Below are 20,356 nucleotides of genomic sequence, written 5' to 3' on the forward strand. Positions count from 1 at the left end.
TAAAGCAGCCTGTGCCCATGTATAGCAAGACCTGAATAATATTGAGGCTTAGACTAACATTCACACCACACTAATACCAGGTAATCCCTAATAAGAGAGACATTCTGTCGTAGTAACAATACTGAATACACCACTATTATAGTGTGGGAGACCCTCTGGGGGCGATGTTGTAGGGCATCCCCTGACCTGTCCAGGCACTGGAACCACATCTTCAGCAGGCCAGTTACCTGCTCGATCAGCTCACATGTGGCAGCTTGAGCCTCACTGTAATGAGTCGCAGCAGCTGTTTGTGGCACATTGGTGTCATCAGCCACCTCCTGAATGGGTACCACTTGTCCCCAAAGAGCCATCCCTCCAGGTGCTGTTGCCCCTCAAAGATGGCGGGGATCTGAGAGTGCCCCAAGATGTAGCTGCCATGGATGGGACACACTTGCATGAAGTGCATCATTTCTGCTACAGATGAGCAGCACATTGAGGGAGAAGAATCCCTTGCGGTTCACAAATAGTGCAGTATAGTGTCCCGGAGTACGCAAGGGCACATGGGTGCAGTCAATCAAACCTTGCACCCGGGGCAAGCCTGCTTAGTAGGCAAAGCCCAGGGCCCTGGCTTCTTGGCTCACCTGATCCCAGTCCAAGTTAATATCTGTAACTTGCTGGATTCATTTGTGTGCAGCTGGCTGCAAAATGCCACACAGGTTACCCATGCTGCTCTGGAATAAGCCACTTGCATAGAAATTCAGAGTAGCTGTGAGTGTCTTCCCATTCCATGTGGTGCCAGCATTTGCAGGGTCTGGCAGAGGTGGTTCACTGCCCCCTGGGACAATGGTGAACAATCACTGAAACAACTATATGATGACATCAACAAGTTCCATCCCACCATCTGACTCACCATGGACTACTCTCCGGAATCAGTTGCATACTTGGACACTGGCATCTCCATTAAGAATAGTCACCTCAGCACCTCACTGTACTGCAAGGCCACGGATAACCTCACGTTGCTCCACTTCTCCAGCTTGCACCCTAAGCACGTTAAAGAAGCCATCCCCTGCGGACAAGCCCTCTGTATACACAGGATCTGCTCAGATGAGGAGGATCGCAAAGACACCTCCAGATGCTGAAAGATGCCCTCATAAAAACAGGATATGACACTCGACTCATCGATCGACAGTTCCAATGTTCCACAGCCAAAAATCGCACCGACCTCCTCAGAAGACAAACACGGGACACGATAGAGTACCCTTTGTTGTCCAGTACTTCTCCAGAGCACAGTGGCTACGACATCTTCTCCGGAGCCTTCAACATGTCATTGATGAAGACGAACGTCTTGCCAAGGTCATCCCCACGCCCCCACTTCTTGCCTTCAAACAACCGCACAGCCTCAAACAGAGCATTGTCCGCAGCAAATTACCCAGCCTTCAGGAGAACAGTGACCATGACACCACAGAACCCTGCCACAGCAACCTCTGCAAGACGTGCCGGATCATCGACACGGATGCTATCATCTCACGTGAGAACACCATCCACCAGGTACACAGTACATACTCTTGCAACTCGGCCAACGTTGTCTACCTGATACGCTGCAGGAAGGGATGTCCCAAGACATGGTACATTGGGGAGACCATGCAGACGCTATGAAAATGGATGAATGAACACCGCTCGACAATCACCAGGCAAACTGTTCTCTTCCTATTGGGGAACACTACAGTGGTCTCGGGCATTCGGCCTCTGATCTTCAGGTAAGTGTTCTCCATGGCGGCCTTCACGACACACGACAATGCAGAGTTGCTGAGCAGAGACTGATAGCCAAGTTCTACACACATGAGGACGACCTCAACCAGGATTTGGATTCATGTCACACTATCTGTAACCCCCGCGACTCGCCTGGACTTGCAAAACCTCACTAACTGACCTGTCTGGAAACAATACACGTCTTTTTAACCTGTGCTTAATGCTTTCTCCACTCACATTGTCTGTACCTTTAAGACTTGATTAACTAAAAAGACTCACATTCCAATCATTACTCATGTAAATTGAGTTTGTGTCTTTATATGCCTTGTTTGTGATCAGAACTCCCACCGTGTGATGAAGGAACAGCCAGTTCCGAAAGCTGGTGCCGTTTGCTACAAATAAACCTGTTAGACTATAACCTGGTGTTGTGAGACTCCTTACCCTGGGACAAACACAGCTTTCTATGGTATTGAATCTCTGACATTTGCAAGTACAAGGACTGTTATTGAAATACCCTTGGCTGATACCTCCGAGGCTCATGCATTGCATTGCCACTCCTGGAATAACAACGGGCCCAACCTCTCCCTCCTCCACAGGGCACTGGTCCTGGCCAGGTGCCATGGCATGTCGATGTCTCTGCTGCTGTTCTATGGCAATCAGTAGGATAGCCAACTCAACAGGCTCCATGCTCCTCCAGACCATGCACCGTAAAGATGACAGTGAGCTATAAGAGTTCATGGGAGAGTCCCGCCCCCTCATCCTCCAATTCTTCTGGGACAAACAGCCAATCACAACACACTCAATGTCATCATTCACATCCTCCACTCTGACACTATAGCTGCATCTCCACATTGATCTCTGTCAACTCCAGCAGGGTGCAGTGCAAACTACAAGCATGTGGTCTCACAACAATAATGACATTTTTCATCAGATGTAGAATCCAATTGAGCTTCTCAGGACAAGCTAAGCAGAACTCTTAGGCTAACCAGAAATGGTCTCACAAACATGCTACAAGTTCTATGATTTTCTAGATGCATATATAAAACATTTCTGACCATGTTGAGTGAAACTATCATTTTCACACTGTGGATTACTTGTGCCAAACAGGGCTGTTATTCCCCAGTCAAGTCAAGTATCAGCTTTTTTACCCAATTGAAAACTATATGTTCCTTGTTTCTCTCATCACAACATTCGTTAGCATAATGTTATAAGCCTTCAGTCTGTCCACAAGACTAAAATAGTTTATATCATCCTTAAAATAAGCAAAATACTGCATCCTTGTTGTTTTCACAAACATGTTCTTTACTGTACAATTGAATTGTATATCAGTTATATAGTTTTATATGGGAATAGCCATTTGTAAAGTAAGTCTCTGACAATATATACAATATATACTTCCTACTGCAATGCAAGCTTACAGTTACAATGTACATTGGATTTTATAAAGTGCATCTGAACGGTTTAATTTTTTTTCTGTGTAAGGCTGTGCAAACATACCGTAATGACTCTACAATGCGACGACTTCTAAAACAACTGTATTTCTACATCATGCCTGTTTTTAATGTAGATGGATACCATTATAGCTGGACAACTGTAAGTGAATAATGTTTTGTTTAAAGTTCTCCAATGGTCAGTTCAAATTCTAGTTTTAGTAGCTGTCCTCCATGTAAGCAAACAGTTGTAACTCATACAGGTGCATGACTTCATAAATTTAAAGAACAAGTAAATGTCATTTCCTCAAGCCATATAATCATGTAAAGAAAATTTGTGCAGAGCTGTGAGCACAAGTGATCACATGGCTCTATATAGCCTAGTTTCTTATTGTTTTATCATTCACTACATTTAAGGTGGAAAAATTCTTTAGAAACTTGAACTCTGATCAATTTAGTTTGAAACAGGAGTAATATTTGCATTACGTTTAGGATCGTTTCTGGAGAAAGACACGTTCTAACAGTACCAATTTCAACTGTCATGGAGTTGATGCCAATCGTAATTGGAAGGTCAAGTGGTGTGGTAAGTTCACATATGGAATAATATTCATCTCTCTTGTCTTAATAAATATTATTATGAAGACATACATATTAATAATTTCAGACCGGAGTAGATCGTTTGTCCATGCAACTTACTTAGCATTTCCCACACATTCTCCAGATGTATTTACATTGACATTACATAGGACTATATAGGATATACAGCACAGAAACAGGCCATTTGGCACAATGAGTCCACGCATGTTTATGATCCACCAGAGTATTCTCCTATCTTTTCTAACCTAAATCTATCATTGTAAGCCTCTAATACCTTTTCCTTCCTATGTTTCCTAGCTTCCCCTCAAATACACTATACTATTCCCCCGCTTGTGAGTTCCATATTCTCATTACTTTTTGAAGTTCCTTCTGGATCCTCAATTGAATTTTTTGGTGACTGTCTTATATTGATGGCCTCTAGTTTTACTCTTCACTGCAAGAGAAAAGATTCTCTTTCTGAAATAACTCCTCAGAGGCCAGTGTCCCCTCACCGGATTATGTTTATTTACAACTCTGTTCAACTCTTAGGGGGGTGATTCTCCCATGCTAATTTTCTAGTGCAGGAGGGTGGGAGAATCTCATGGCCGGGCATGCGTGGGACTCACACTTGCATTCACACCGCAAGTACATCTCCCAGTTCTAGATTCCTGGCGCCAACAGACCTGCGCTGGAAACCAGCAGGAAGACCAAGTTATTTTAATCTGTTTTTAATATAATTTAAATGTAATTAGTGGGCCCAGAATTGAATTTTCCAGGCCTCTCCCACCCCGCCAGAGTGTTTCACTTCAGCGGGTTTACAGTAGGTCTCCACTTTCGGGGAACTAGCGCCCAGAGTCTGGGGTGAAGGTGGGCAATTAGAGCCCCCCAGGGAGTCGGATGGCAGGGGGTCATGCCTCCTGGGCATGAGCACACTGGCAGTGCCAGCCTGTGGCCTTGACACTGCCCAATGGGCAAAGTGCTGATGCCTCCAGGGCATCTTGGCACTGTCCACTGGGCATACAACAGTGCCAAAGAGGTGGGGCTGGATGTCCTGCTGCCACTCTGCATAGGGACCAGTTGGGGCAGGAGGGAGACAAGTGATCAGGACGGCTTGGGAGGGGATCGGCCAGAGTGCAGGAAGTGGCACCTCAGCCTGGGTGGGGAGGTGGGGTCCGCCTCTCTAGGGTCTGCATGGTGGTGGCAGGGATCATCACTGGAGGGGGCTGGGGATCGGGGTAGGCTGGGGGTTTTTGCCTGCTGGGGGTGGTAGTTCAGGACTGCTGGGGGAACTGTGGTGGGGGTTGCTGAAGATCGGGATGGGTTTGGGGGGCTGTGATCAGGCTGTCGGGGGGTTGGGTGATCAGCAAACAGGAGAGTAACAGTTCGGGGCCACTGCACACGTGCAGAGGCCTGCTGGTTTCAGCCTACTGGACGGGAATAGAGAGGATTCCACCCCTAGAGTGCTTCTGGTACATAGTCAGAATCCGGCGTGTCAGAAGATCTGACACTCCCAGTTTTATACACATGATGGGGCATGCAATTATAACCTCAATCAGGTATATCTTTTCCTGATAACCTCAATCAGGGAGTTCATACTCCAAGAGGCCAACCTCATGTGCCTCACTGAAGTCATTATAGTTTCCATTCTTATCAAAACCTTTCAATATTTTAAATACCTGTTTCAGGTTACCCCTCAACCTTCCCCTAGGATGAGAAGAAAGATCCAATCTGTCAATGTTTTGCTGATATGCATATGCATGCATTTCCTGTATCACTTTTGTAAATCTTCTTTGCAGCCTCTCCAATGCCTCCAAATCTTTTTTATAATATGGTGGTCAGAACTAGATGCGCTGTGCAGTCAAACCATAACTCATTGTAGGTTTAGCGCTACTTCTCCACTTTTCAATTCTAACTCTCTGGAAATAAAGCCTAATGCCAAGTTTCTAAGTTTAGTAATCATGAAAAGTATTTATACAGAGCATTTGCCTAGTCTCTTGTTGAAACCCATCACAGTTTCTTGTTAGATTCCTCTTGTTCATGGTCTGTTATAAATATTTCTTACCCTATTAATGAAAAATCTTGCTGAATTTTCTTTTTTTTCATCTTTAACTTGATCCCAGAGGTCCTTGTCCTTAAATTGCACATACAGCAGGAGAAAGCTCACCTGTTCCTCGTACAATCTCTTTATAATTGTAAAAATGTGTATCAAACCAAACCTCAGTCTTTCTTCAAGAAAGAAATGTCCCAAGTGAACTGTCATAATTTTATAACTTTGTTCCTTCAATTCCAACATTTCGAGGGAGGTGATGGGATGGTTAGGGGAGTAGGGGGATTGGACAGTTGCATTGAGGAAACCCTTGGATTTTGCAAAATTTAAAAGTAGAACCAGATGAATGTGCTATTCTCCATTTCCTGGATGCAGCCAGCCTGGTTGAGGAGTTGGCTGGTTAGAAGATAGATAGGTCATTGACACCAGACCAGAGAGCAGGGTTATGGGAGGAAAATCAAAATTTGAGGACATAGGGGAAGGGGAAGGAATCGATGGCAGGAGGTTGGAAACATCAGGGGACATTTGAGGCATCATCATCTGGTGATGTCAGAGAAGGGATAAAAGGATCAGAGACCCGAGTGAGGGAGATGGATGTTGAGAGTTGCTGTGGGAGATCAGAAAAGATGGCTTGGTGAGAAAATCGGGTTCAGGGGGCATCAGGGGAGTGGTGATGGAGATCAGATCACCATGGCAGGAGAACAGCATGTCACAGGAAGGATAGTACACAAGTTTGATGGGCCAGATGGAAAAGTTTCTGATCCTCTTTGCCTACAGTCAATGCTGGAAAGGCACATAACTGCTGGGTGAAACATTACTTGTCTCCCTTCAGTTGCTAGAACCCAGCTGAACAGTGTCAATTTTAAAAGGGAGGTAAAACATGAGACATGCAGTCTCATTAAAATATTCAATAGCAGTGCGGCTCCTTGAAGCAGAATGGTCACTGTCCCCTTCCCCTCCTTTGTTAAAGCCCAGAGTGGGAGAATTGAATTCGGGCTTGAGACTTTTAACATCCCTCCTGAACAAAACTCATTGTTTACAAGTGTTAAAACTTCCTCCTGAATTTATGGAATTAATCTAATATCCATCTTGCACATTTCTACAACTTGATTTTTTAAAAATAGGAGGTTAAAATTTCAAGCTGTCCTCTGTCACAAATCCAGATTGAATTTTCAGTTTCCCATTCTTGACTTGTATATTGCATCCCTAGCTATATGTGCCAACATCCTCTTCAGCTGTCTAACTGCCTGAAAAACATAACAGATATTTTTAGCATTCTATTTACCAAATCTAGATCCTTTTGTGGAGCATTAGCACATTACCATTTTGCAGACCTTGATAATCATCATTCAACACCTTGGACATGAATATTGCTCCAAATGATTTATAAAAACTAAAAACAGTAACAATCCCAATACCAATCACAATGCCACCCAACTACTCAATGTTGTTTACCAACTCACCACATACTAATTCAGTCAGGCCTTGCCTTCTATTCCATAGACCAGCTCCCTTAACAATTAGTTATGTGTAACAGTGTCAAATGAACATCCATTGATGAACTCAATGTGATCATTCACAATATGATTGTTGTCATTCTTGATTATATCACCAGAGTCTCTGTCGTTCTCTTCATCAAAGATATGAAAATTATTGGATCAACATGATTTCTTCTATTAACTCCTCCTGTCTCCTCCACCATCCATCAATAATTATCCATTTCCCTGTGGAATAATCATTTTCTGGAATATGTCTTCCTCCCCTTGTATGTTGTTGAATAAGCCAGCTATTACTCAAGTTCAGTCATGCTTTCCTTCAACAGCACACCTTTCTGACACTTCTTGTTCATGATGTGGAGGTGCTAGCATTGGACTGGGGTAAACACACTAAGAAGTCTCACAACGCCAGGTTAAAATCCAACAGAATCATTTGGTAGCAAAAGCCACTAGATTTCGGAGCACTGCTCTTTTGTCAGGTAAGTGGGAGTTCTGTTCATAAACAGGACATATAAAGACACAAAGTCAATTTTCAAAATAATGGTTGGAATGCAAGTTATTACAGATAATCAAGTCTTAAAGGTACAGGTAATGTGAGTGGAGAGAGGCTTAAGCACAGATTAAAGAGATGTGTATTGTCTCCAGACAGGACAGTTAGTGAGATTTTGCAAGCCCAGGCAAGTCGTGGGCGTTTCAGATGGTGTGACATGAACCCGAGATCCTGGTTGGGACCGTCCTGATGCGTGCGGAACTTGGCTATCAGTCTCTGCTCAGCGACCCTGCATTGTCGTGTGTCATGAAGGCTGCCTTGTAGAGTGCTTACCCGAAGATCAGAGGCCGAATGCCCATGACTGCTGAAGTGTTCCCCAACAGGAAGAAAACAGTCTTGCCTGGTGATTGTTGAGTGGTGTTCATTCATCTGTTGTTGTAACTACCCAGCCTTCAGGAGAACAGTGACCATGACACCACACAACCCTGCCACAGCAATCTCTGCAAGACATGCCGGACCATCGACAAGGATGCCGTCATCTCACGTGAGAACACCATCCACCAGATACATGGTGCATACTCTTGCAACTTGGCCAACGTTGTTGAACTGATACGCTGCACGAAAGGATGTCCCAAGGCATAGTACATTGGGGAGACCATGCAGACGCTACGACAACGGATGAATAATCAACGTTCGACAATCACCAAGCAAGAATGTTCTTTTCCTGTTGGGGAACACTTCAGTAGTCATGGGCATTCAGCCTCTGACCTTCGGGTAAGCTTTCTGCAAGGCGGTCTTCACGACACACAACAATGCAGAGTTGCTGAGCAGAGACTGATAGCCAAGTTCCGCACACATCAGGACGGTCTCAACCAGGATCTTGGGTTCATGTCACACGATCTGTAACCCCCACAACTTGCCCGGACTTGCAAAATCTTACTAACTGTCCCGTCTGGAGACAATACGCATTTCTTTAACCTGTGCTTAATCCTCTCTCCACTCACGTTGTCTGTACCTTTAAGACTTGATTACCTGTAAAAACTCGCATTCCAACCATTATTTTATAAATTGAGTTTGTGTCTTTATATGCCCTGTTTGAGAACAGAACTCCCACTTACCTGATGAAGGAGCAGCTCCCAAAAGCTAGTGGCTTTTGCTACCAAATAAACTTGTTGGACTTTAACCTGGTGTTGTGAAACTTCTTACTTCTTGCTCAACACAGTTCCTGCTCATGGAGGTTCAGCATCATACATGCTCCACATATCACAGGCCTGGCCCCCATTTCTGTGACTAGTATATTGCTGGAAGAGGACCTTAATTTTCTGGGTGTTCAGTGAAAGGCCCATTTTCTCTTATGCTTCAACCGTGACCTGGAGCTCAGTTTCTGAGTGAGTACATACGCAACTGGCATCTGCACACTGAAGCTGTATAACTGAGATGAGAATAGTTTTGGATTGAAGGCAGTGTAGATTGAACCGTTTCCTGTCCTGTAAATTTTCTGCACAGTTGTGGGTAACTTGCTGGAGGTAAGTTGTAGTGTTGCAGCAAGCAAGATGGAGAAGAGGGCTGCTGCGATGACACGCCTTATGTGTCCCTAATCTTCACTGAGATAGGATCTTTGTGGGTTGTGTTAATGAAAAATATTTTTGATATCTTGTGAGCCTCTTCTCAATAAAGGCAGATGTAGATCACAAAATTCACTATCACCTCCCATGTGACAGCTCAGCCTTCAGCCAAATGAAGACAGAAGTATTTGAAGACCAGGATCTCAGACCCAAGACTAAGGTCATGGTTTACTGGGCAGAAGTGAGTGATTCTCATACTTCACTATATGCATCAGTGACTTGGACAACCTACAAAAAGCACTGCAGATGTTTTTGCAAGATCTCCAAATCTCATGGAAAGAAAGCCAGTCGAATCACTGCCGAGTCAAAATGCCCAGCAACGAGGTGCTAATCATCAAAACCATCTCCACGGACAGGATATATCATTTTATGCCTGATACCAGACCCCAGGAGTAAACTTGGGACTTGGTCATAGCAGGAGCCACCCAGACAGGGACAGGGAGAGAAATCATGCTTCTTCTGTTTCTGAGCCTCTTGTTTGCTTCCACCCTTAACCCTCCCCCTCAAATGTGCGTGCCTTTTTTACCCTTTCAAGACTCACCTATCAATTCAGCAAACAATCACAAAAAGATCCTAATAAAATGATAGCACACATTTGTTGGCATCTGGTTACAAATATAATTTGATATTTACACAGCAAGGTCATTAATATTAGGAACAGCAATAATACTACACAGTATTAATTAGTGTGTGCCCTATAAGTGATCCCAATCTGACTGTTAAACAAACCACAAATTTTAGGTTAACAGCATTGTGCAATATTGCTTGACAGAAAATTGTCCTGTTAGTTATTCATAACACTGCAGATGATAATACTGATTTCAGTAACAGCCTCATTAACATGTTCTGTACATTGCACCATATGTACACAGTGACAATAAATTCAGACAAATTATTGAACTAGTTAGAAATTTGGCTGAGAGTCAGGAGACAGAGGAAAGCTAATGGACAGGATACTTTAATCGGCAGTATGTAACTTGTGGTGTCGTGCGAGGATCTGCATTCGAGCCTCAATCGATGTCTTGGTAGGTAGGATGAAAAGCCACTCTGCCAACAACAGAAGTATGGGCAGCAGTATTGGTGGGAGCATAAAATTACAACAAGATATTAGTAGGTTAAGTGATTGGGCAAAATTGTGACAAATGGTTTTCAGTGCAGGTGATTGTGAAGAAGTCCACTTTGGTCCTAAAAAACATCATATAATGACTAACTTTGTTAGGGTCCTAGACCAGAGTCCCAAGTTACATTAGGATGCCAGACTAGACCCCAACAATTTTTATTTTTATGGCATAAATGTGAAGATAGGGTATTTCTCTCCAGGAGTGATTCCAGTAACAAAGTATGGATCCTTTATAGTAAAACAAACTTTATTTAATAATAGTTTAAGTATAACTCTCACAAATGAATCAGCAAATTTACTATGAAAAGCAACTTTGCTTTCTCGCTTATGCCTGTTCCAGTTCTAAATAAGGTTCATTCACGCACACATCAACACCACTTTTAAATAAATAGTTAGCAAACCCAAGCATACTTGCAATAAATTGTGTTAACAGTCTTGAAACTTTCAGAGAAATTTTGTAGAGAGTGATTTCTCAGGAATAGCCTGCATATGCCTTTGACTTTAGTAAGACCACAGTTAGAACTGACCACTTTCTGCTGCAGACCTAGCTTCTCCCTTATCACATCAGCACCTGATACATAATACATGACCCTCTCAATCAGTCTAATTAAAAACCCGAGAGGAAATCTCCATCGATAAACAAAAAATCCTTTAGCTCATAAGTAAGCACTACACGGCTAAAGTAAGTAATTATCCTGCTCTTCCAGCATCTGAGCTGCATTCCCCCAAACATACCAAATGCCTGTAGAATAAAGCAGAGTATTCCCCTTAAACATAAAAAAATCAATCGCACTACTATTATCAATAGTTTCTGAATGAAATTTCTAAATGAAAAGGCTAGAAACAGGAAAGCCCCAAGAGACTTGGGTGTCTCGGGTGAGCAGATTTTTCAGATATCATAAATAGGTACAGAAAATACTCGAGGCTAAAGAAATACTGGCCTTTGGCCGGAATCATCACTGTTCACACGGGTGGGATTTTCCCATCCCAGTACAGTGAATGGAGATTTGGCAGGCTGTCAAATTCTCCAACCTCACTGCAGCGGGAGTGTGGTGTGAACGATAGGTAGAATTGCACCCTTCATGTCTAGATGACATATAGAGGTCATGTTTCAGCTATCTAAAGCCATGGTCAAGCAACACTGAGCAGTGCTAGATACCAAGCTTTAATAAGGATATACTGACCTTGGAAAGTGCAAAGCATAGCTTTATCAGAATGATACCAATGACTCAACAGTATAAACTAGAAAGAGAGATTACACCAATGAGAATTATATTCCCTGAATTTAGAAATTTAAGAGGTGATTTAGTTGAATGTTCGAGATATTTAAGCGAAAAGATAGGGAGATATTGAGTTACTATATGTGTTGGTTGGGGAGCTTAGGAAAAGGGGGCATATGGCCTAAAGACAAAGCCAGAATTTGTGTTTCACACATACATAGAGGCAGAAAATTGAACTTTCTCACAAATGGCAATTAGTGTCAGATCAGATGTGCGTTTTGAGATTGATGAATTTTGGTTACTTAAGGAACTTGGGGAAAAGGCAGTTTATGAGTTCGGTCACAGATCAGCTCATCAGTTCTCTGAATAGATGAACAGATTTGAGGAGCTAAATGGCCTATTCCTATTCATACATTGCTATGCAACTTAACTAATGGTTTATATAAAATTCATCACTCTTCACTATTATAATAATAATATATAATAATGCCTCATTATTAAAATGATACCTGATTTTATTTATGGCACCTGGACTTTTAGATATATGAACCCTAGGCCTTTATTTATTGACATGCTTTGACATGTTTCTGTAATAACTCAGGAAGCCAACTGGAAAAGAACGATATTTTATTTTCAAATCAAAAACTAAACTTCAGCCCTGTGGTGCGTATACATGAGTCCCATCTGGGACAATAGAACACTGGACCCACTCAGGGATCGCCTTATCAACAGCTCAGAAGCTGAATTCCACCTGTACAGGCAGTTGCCTATTATCATGGGAACCCGTATTCCATGGGGAGATCAATTCAGGATTCCCCATGTAGGCTGAGGGTTATCACAGTTTCTATTAAATGCATATGACCACTGCTTGTTTTCCTTTTCCAAAATGATTTCTTCAAGTCTATCTGCATCAAATTTTATCTGCTGCCTGTTTGCCGATTCTGCATTTGTGAAATCTTTTGCAGTCCTCCTAATTGTTTGGAAAAACTTCCTAGTTTTGTACCATTGGCAAATTCCATGTGTCCAAGGCCAAATCATCTGTTTATGATCTGTGAGACATTTCAAAAATTTCATTATTGTGTGATGAAAGTTGCTATCAATGGTATTTGAATGGCCTTACGTAGTTACCCATTTGACTGTTATGAACATTCAGTAGCTCCTTTCTTTTGATCATTTAATGCATGGAAACAAGATATCATCACCTTACCCAAATGCCTGTGTTTTTAAATTACAGAATTGGCAGTGTATTTGAACGTGTTGGAAATATTGTTGAAATGGTTTTAAGCCAAGTCTTCTATTTTCTAATTGATGTAACAGTAATGTAATCACACAAAAAAACTTTACCTTTATTCTTTGATAATGTTAATCAAATCCTGCAGCATACTTCAGACCAATTTTGTCAGAACGGGTGATATATTGTGTCGCCTATAATTTACTTCTAAATATTTCCCTTTTAAAATCAGAAGTAAAAGGCGGAAAAGCTAAAAGTGGAATGCAAGAAAGAAAGTAAAAGAGGATAAAACTAATACAATGACAACATCAAGAAAATACATTTCCAAAGTAAATGCAAAATGTATTTTATTATACTTACAGTATTTGTTTGTAATTTTCATAAAAGTTACTTGTCAGCCTTATTTTCTGCCAATCAGCGTGTTTTCCCATAATATATTTGCGATGATTGTCTCACAAGCGTTATACTATCAGTCATAAAACAACTACATGAAGCATTCTAGCCATCCATACCTTTTACAACACACATCACCAACAAAACAAATGGGGGCCTAAAAATGTAGCCACCTCTCCCCCACAAATCTACAATATATTTAAACATTGAAATGTGGGAATTCTGGTGAAGGATTATGCTTGAAGCATTAAGTTAACTTTCTCTTTCATTTTAAACTTAAATTTCTAACATTTATGTGCTTTTATATCTCAAAGAAATGGGGATGATTTTCAGGCATTCATCTTATCTGCAAGTGCAAATGGTATCAGCCACTTTTGCTTGACCCATGGCTTATGGCAATATCACAATTTCTCAATGAAGTTGATGCCTTTTAATCATTTCCAGGTTTCAATTCATCTCTCTAATTTTTACTTATGACGTTTTCCCTGACTCTTTAGGTGAAGGTGCTTCCTTGCATCCTTGTGCTGATACATACTGTGGGCCTGTGCCAGAATCTGAGCCAGAAGTAAAGGCTGTTGCAACTTTCCTACGTAAACACAAGAAACAAATTAAAGCATACATTTCATTCCATGCATATTCACAAATGCTACTATATCCATATGCCTATAAGGATGCATTCATTCCTAATTACAAATGTGTGGTAAGTAGATTTAATTTGAATTAGTAATTTAAACTAATTTAAACTCTTAAGTGTTACGCGATTGTTTCAGTTTCTGCTCTTTCTCCTGGGAGTAATAGACATCAATGCACTGATTTAGCATTAATGTTTATTTGTTGACTGGTTATTAAGTAATAATTAATGGTAGCATGTAAATTTGCACACTACTTATTTGATGTGCACATTAATTTCAGATTTGAAACTGTTGTAAAAGCACCAGATGGAGCAAATAGTGCTCTAAGGCTTTAGCAGAACATGGCAGTTTGCCAATCTAGTGATTAAGGAGTCATTCAACAAAGATGGCAGCACAGGTTTGGAACTTGTGCTAAATAGTTTAGAAAAGAAGGAGTAGGGAGAATAGAACCTCACAGCTGACAAAGTTCAAAGCTGTAAGACAGGCATTAAAGCCTTGTTATTATCCAGATCACCTTGAGTTTTGCTGAAATGGCACCTGTCTACACTGTATTTAAATAAATGTAAGTTAAAAGAGACATGGGCTGGGACTCTCCCAAAAAAATTTAAGTTCCCAACATGCGGGAAAATGATTTTTTGGCATATTCACCAGAGCAATTCTCCGATACTCTGTGCATCACAGAATGCCTCAGCTTGATTCGCTATGGAAAGTAGGAGTGGGACCTATTCCAGCCCAAGAGGCTGGCAGCATAGTGCTGAGCGAGCCACAGCGCCTGCGCCACATCTGTCAGCACGGAGATCAGTGCATACGCAGTGCCCCCCATTCCCAGCCTCCGGATTGCTGGCCAGCCATGCAACCCCCATCACTGGCCTTCTGACCCCTTCACACAACCCCCCCCATCCCCCGTTGCTGGCCTCCAGGACCTTCATGGGGCAACCGTTATGTCCTGTCCCCCCGTCTCGTCCAGCCCTGATCTTCGCTGTGCTCACAGCCTCAACCACCTTCAATTCCTCCCTCCCCCACTGAGCTTATTTACAGAGTGGCAGTTCATTCCGCATCCCCCCCCATCCCACAGTAGGCTCTGATCCCTCTGGCCCCACCCCATATACACTGCCCAGTGCCCAGTGGGCAGTGTCAAGGTGTCCCTTGGGCAAAGCCAGTTTGCAACTTGGGCAGTGCCAGAGTGCCAAGGGTGCTTCCCTTACCCCAACCTCCCCGGGAAGCTTCAATGGCCTCTGTTTTCTCCAGTGGGGTCAAACTCCTGTTCCCCATTGAATGACATTTCCATATGATAATCAGCTCTGCTCCGATTTCCAGCATGGAGCTGATGACACCAAAAAACTTAACCGTTAGATACACACAGAGGCCATGACACCCAGCGAGAATCCCATGGTTCAGATGTCATTTAAATCTTGCAGCCTGCTGTACTATTCAAGCAGCACAGGCGGCTGGGAGAATCGCCCCCATGATTTCAGAGCTGGAACCAACCAAACTCATTGTAATTTAGTCAAAGAAAAGTGACTACAACTTGTAAGATTGTGGATTCAAGAGCCACAGACATCTAAGATAGTCGAGTATTTGTAAGTAATTTTATTAAGACGTATCAGTTCAGATATAACATATTTGCTAAGTAGTCTAACATAAATGACATAGCTAAATAAAATGTATACAGCCCATCTCAGTTGACAGATAAGAGAGGATGAATGGATGATTGACACAGACTGTACAGATAAGAACATATTTACATAAGAACATAAGAAATAAGAGCAAGAGTAGGCCATCTAGCCCCTCGAGCCTGCCCTGCCATTCAATAAGATCATGGCTGATTTGGTAGTGATTCAGTTCCACTTACCTGCCTGCTCCCCATAACCCTTAATTCCCTTATTGGTCAGAAATCTATCTACTTGTGACTTAAACACATTTAACGAAGTAGCCTCCACTGCTTCAATGGGCAGAGAATTCCAAAGATTCACTATCTTCTGGGAGAAGAAGTTCCTCCTCAACTCTGTTCTAAATTGACTCCCCCTTATTTTGAGGCTGTGCCCTCTAGTTCTTGTTTCCTTTCTAAGTGGAAATAATCTCTCTACCTCTACCCTGTCTAGCCTCTTCATTATCTTATATGTCTCTATAAGATCTCCCCTCAGCCTTCTAAACTCCAATGAGTACAGACCCAATCTACTCAATCTCTCCTCATAAGCTAACCCCCTCAACTCCGGAATCAACCTGGTGAACCTTTTCTGTACTCCCTCCAAGGCCAATATATCTTTTTGCAAATAAGGGGACCAAAGCTGCACACAGTACTCTAGTTGCGGCCTCACCAGTACCTTGTACAATTGCAGCAAGACCTCCCTGCTTTTGTACTTCATCCCCCTCGCGATAAAGGCCAACATTCCATTTGCCTTCCTGATCACCTGCTGCACCTGCAAACTGAGTTTTTGCGATTCATGCACAAGGACCCCCAGGTCCCTCTGCACAGTAGCATGTTGTAATTTTTCACCATTTAAATAATAGACCATTTTACTATTATTCCTTCCAAAGTGGATAACCTCACACTTGCCAAAGTTATACTCCATCTGCCAGATCCTCGCCCACTCACTTAGCTTATCCAAATCTCTCTGCAGACTTTCCGCATCCTCCATGCAATTCGCTTTCCCACTCATCTTTGTATCATCCGCAAACCTTGTTACCCTACACTCAGTCCCCTCCTCCAGATCGTCTATTGATCTCAGTAGGTTGCGATGGCAGCATTCTGTTTTTGAATCAAAGTATTATAGGACTCTTCTTGTAGTCTTCCTCTACCTTCTCTGTTTTTCTGAAGAAGGTGGCTGTCTGATGAGGACTGCCTCAGTCTCATAGCACTCATTAGTATACCTTATTTCTAGGGGCTGGTAGCTTATTCAATGTCAATCAGCTGTTCAAAGCCTGGTGACCAGTGGATTCAGGACAGGTACCCAACATTTGTGAGCGCTCACTCCCTGCCTGCTGCCTCCATTCTTCAACCTTGCTTGAGGTGATTGGAGTTGCTTCTCTTAAGCAACCATCCCAAAAGCACTTGATGAAATGAGACAGAATGAGACAGAACTCATCTTCCACGCTTCTTCCGTGGCAGAGAAGCAGTGGATCTGTAAGGGAGCAGCTCAGAGTGAGAGAGTATAAATCGGGTGAGACCTGAGGTTTGCATCACTTACTTCGGCGTTAGGGAGACACAACAATCAGCTACATGGAACCAACCCACACTCAATTTGAAAGCAGAATGAGGTAAACATAATGGGCGGAATTTTCCGGTGTTGCTTTGGGTGGGATTTTCCAGTCATGCTTGCTCCAAGACTGGAAAGCTGCAAGTTCATTGGTTGGTAAGAAACAGCTATTTAGACTGCCTTCAAATTGCTGTAAATTAAATAAGTGTAATAATTTTAAACAGGTAGCTCCTTCGATTTAACTGAGAAGTACCAGGAATAAGGGAAACTTACAATAAGGTAATATAAGTAATCCTAAGTAGATAAAGTTAATGTAAGGGAAGTGAAGTTAAGACATGGCAAGGTATCTCAGTTGAGTGGAATTCATGTCCTGTAATACGTGCAAAGTCATGGATGCTACCAGTGTGCCCGGCAGCCACATGTGAAGAAATGCTGCCAGCTGCAGTAACGTTAGCTCTAGATTTCAGAAGTCAAGGGCTCACATGCATACATTCACTAACTCATTTCCACACACTCTCTCACTGACTCTCACACACACACACACACACACACACACAATCTCTCACTCACACTGCAAGTCTCTCACTCACACACATGTGCACACTTACACTCACAAACATGCACATGTTGCGCTCACACACACTCACTCCCACACTCACACACACACTCACTCACTCTCACATGCACACTTGGGGGCAATTCCCCCATCCGACTGCCTTAAATTTCTAGCGCAGCGGGCTTGGAAAATCGCGCAAGACATGATTTGTGGGATTCCCGCGAGTGTTTGTGCCCCGCTAGCGCCTCCCAGCACTGGATTTCCGGCACGATCTGCAAGGTACAGATGCCCTGTTCACTCAGGCTGGCCAGTACATCAATTTTGATGTGGGCCAGGCCCAGCAGGATCCCCAGGCTGCAGGCTTTGCTGCCATCGCCGACATGCCAAACATGCAGGGTGCTGTCAACTGCATGCATGTCGTCCTGTGGTCCCCAAAACATCAGGCATTGTCCTCTGTGAACAGGATGGGGTTTCATTCCCTAAATGTGCAGATTGTGTGCGATCAAAAGATGAATGTAATGCACATGTGTGTCCACCACACAGGGAGCGTGCATAATAGCTTCATCTTGCAGATCTCCAGCATCCCCAGGGTCTTAAAAGACCAGCCCAGGCTGCTGGGCTGGCTTGTGGGGGACAAGGACAACATGTTAAGGGATTGGTTGATGAAGCCAGTGGGGAGGCCAGAGACTGATGCAGAGATCTGTTATTATGAGGCCCACACTGCCACCTGGTCCATCGTTCAGCAGCGCATCAGGCTTCTCGAGGTATGGTTCCACTGCCCGGATGGCTCTAGTGGGGCCCTCCAGTTCAGTCCTCTGAGGGCCTTCCAATCGTTGTGGTTTGCTGTGCATTCCACAACCTGTCACAATAATGGGGAGACTTTCTGGAGGAGGAGGACTGCGACCAGGCGGATGCCCCTTAGGAGGAGGGGGACCATGAGGATGTGAAGAAGAAGGAGGCGGAGAAGGAGCCAGAGGATGGGGGACGTGTGGCACCAAGGCAGGCCTTCATTATGTCTAAAAGTATTAGACATTTTATTTTGAACGATGTGGTATTTGTATTATTAGTTTTTAACATGGCTAGAATTTAATTGAAGCCAATTAAAAACATGAATTACAGAAAACTTTATTGGCAGGATATGGAACAAAATTGGATAGAGTTAAAATACACATCAGCCATAATTTAACTGAATGACAGGATAAGTTCAAGGGCCTGAATAGTCTACTCTTGTTCCTATGTTCCTATCTACATATCAATGAATGACCTAAATTAACGGCTCATGTAGTTTGACTCTCTGATTTTCTGCAGCATTCAAGGTTAAATCAATCTTCAATGCCTTACACTGTGCTTAGGTCATTTATACATTTACATTGAAGGAGTCAATATCTAAAGCATTTACCACTGTATCATCTTCAATAGTGAAAATGAATACTAAATATATATTTAGCATTTCAGCCATATCCTACACCTCAATCCTAACAACCAATGCCAAATTTTTCAAAGGACCAATTTGGCTTTTCTGGCCTCTGAGCTATCTCATAAAGCGGGATGGAAAACCTTTTTTCTTATCATGGGCCATTTACACAAAGACAAAATTAGTAACAAGCCACATAAACAAATACACACACACACACACACACACACGTAAAAATCAACTTTATTTTGATTTTTAGTGAGAATGCTGCAATGTTCAATTCAAGCACTGTTTTGATGTGATGGCTGAGTTTGCTTTTCCTTGATGAGTCTTCTTGTGTCTGCTGGTACTGATGATGTTGCTACTTGCAACTGGTTTTCCAAATTCATGTCTGTTAATTTGGCGCACAGAAAGTTCCTTGCGATAGGAAGTTTTGAAAAATATTGCTCCCAGCAGTGTGTAATTCCAAACAGCAATGCAATTTTCAGCTCATGTCTCAAGTTTGGAAATTCATCAGTGCCTACATGGATACTGTGGATTTTCAGCTGAGGCAGGTTAATGTTCTTAGCCTGAAGTTCAGTCTGGCCTTATAGCTCTATAACTTCATATTGAAGACTTTCGGGTACATTGACCGCTTCAATATTGAACAGTGGGGTAGGAAGTGCACCGCGTTCTCCTCCTTTAGTTGTAATTACCATAACTTTCATTTGGCTTCAAAAGATTTCATGTTTGAAAGGATTTTGATTTGATTTGAATAATTAATGTCACATATATTGAGATGCAGTAAGAAGTATTGTTTCTTGCACACTGTACAAACATACCATTCATAGAATACATAGAGGAGAAGGAAAAGAGTGAGTGCAGAATGGAGCATTACAGTCATAGTTAGGATATAGAGAAAGACCAGTTTACTATATGGTAGGTCCATTCAAAAGACTGATGGCAGCAGGGAAGAAGCTGTTGGTTGATACATGTTTTCAGACTTTTATATCTTTTCCCGATGGAAAAAGATGGAAGAGAGAATGTCCGCGATGCGTAGGGTCCTTGATTATGCTGGCTGCTTTTCTGAGGTAGTGGGAAGTGTAGACAGAGTCAATGGATGGGAGGCTGGTTTGCATGATAGTCAGGGCTACATTCATAGCCCATTGTAGTTTGTTGCGGTCTTGGTCAGAGCAGGAGCCATACCAAGCTGTGATACATC

The 20,356-nt window shown here is 42.7% G+C and overlaps 1 protein-coding gene across 1 annotated transcript in view; it reads left to right on the forward strand.

The window, feature by feature from the left end:
• cpa6 (carboxypeptidase A6) overlaps positions 1-20,356 on the forward strand; it is a 112,696-nt gene that overhangs the window by 72,560 nt on the left and 19,780 nt on the right. The window contains exons 7-9 of the mRNA XM_080194119.1: positions 3,211-3,321; positions 3,651-3,741; positions 13,854-14,056. Of these exons, the coding sequence (XP_080050245.1) occupies positions 3,211-3,321; positions 3,651-3,741; positions 13,854-14,056 (405 nt within the window). The remainder of the gene's footprint in view (positions 1-3,210; positions 3,322-3,650; positions 3,742-13,853; positions 14,057-20,356) is intronic.

This window comes from Carcharhinus amblyrhynchos, chromosome 8 (genome assembly GCF_965287045.1).
Source record: "Carcharhinus amblyrhynchos chromosome 8, sCarAmb.v2.hapA, whole genome shotgun sequence".
Taxonomy (NCBI): Eukaryota; Metazoa; Chordata; class Chondrichthyes; order Carcharhiniformes; family Carcharhinidae; genus Carcharhinus; species Carcharhinus amblyrhynchos.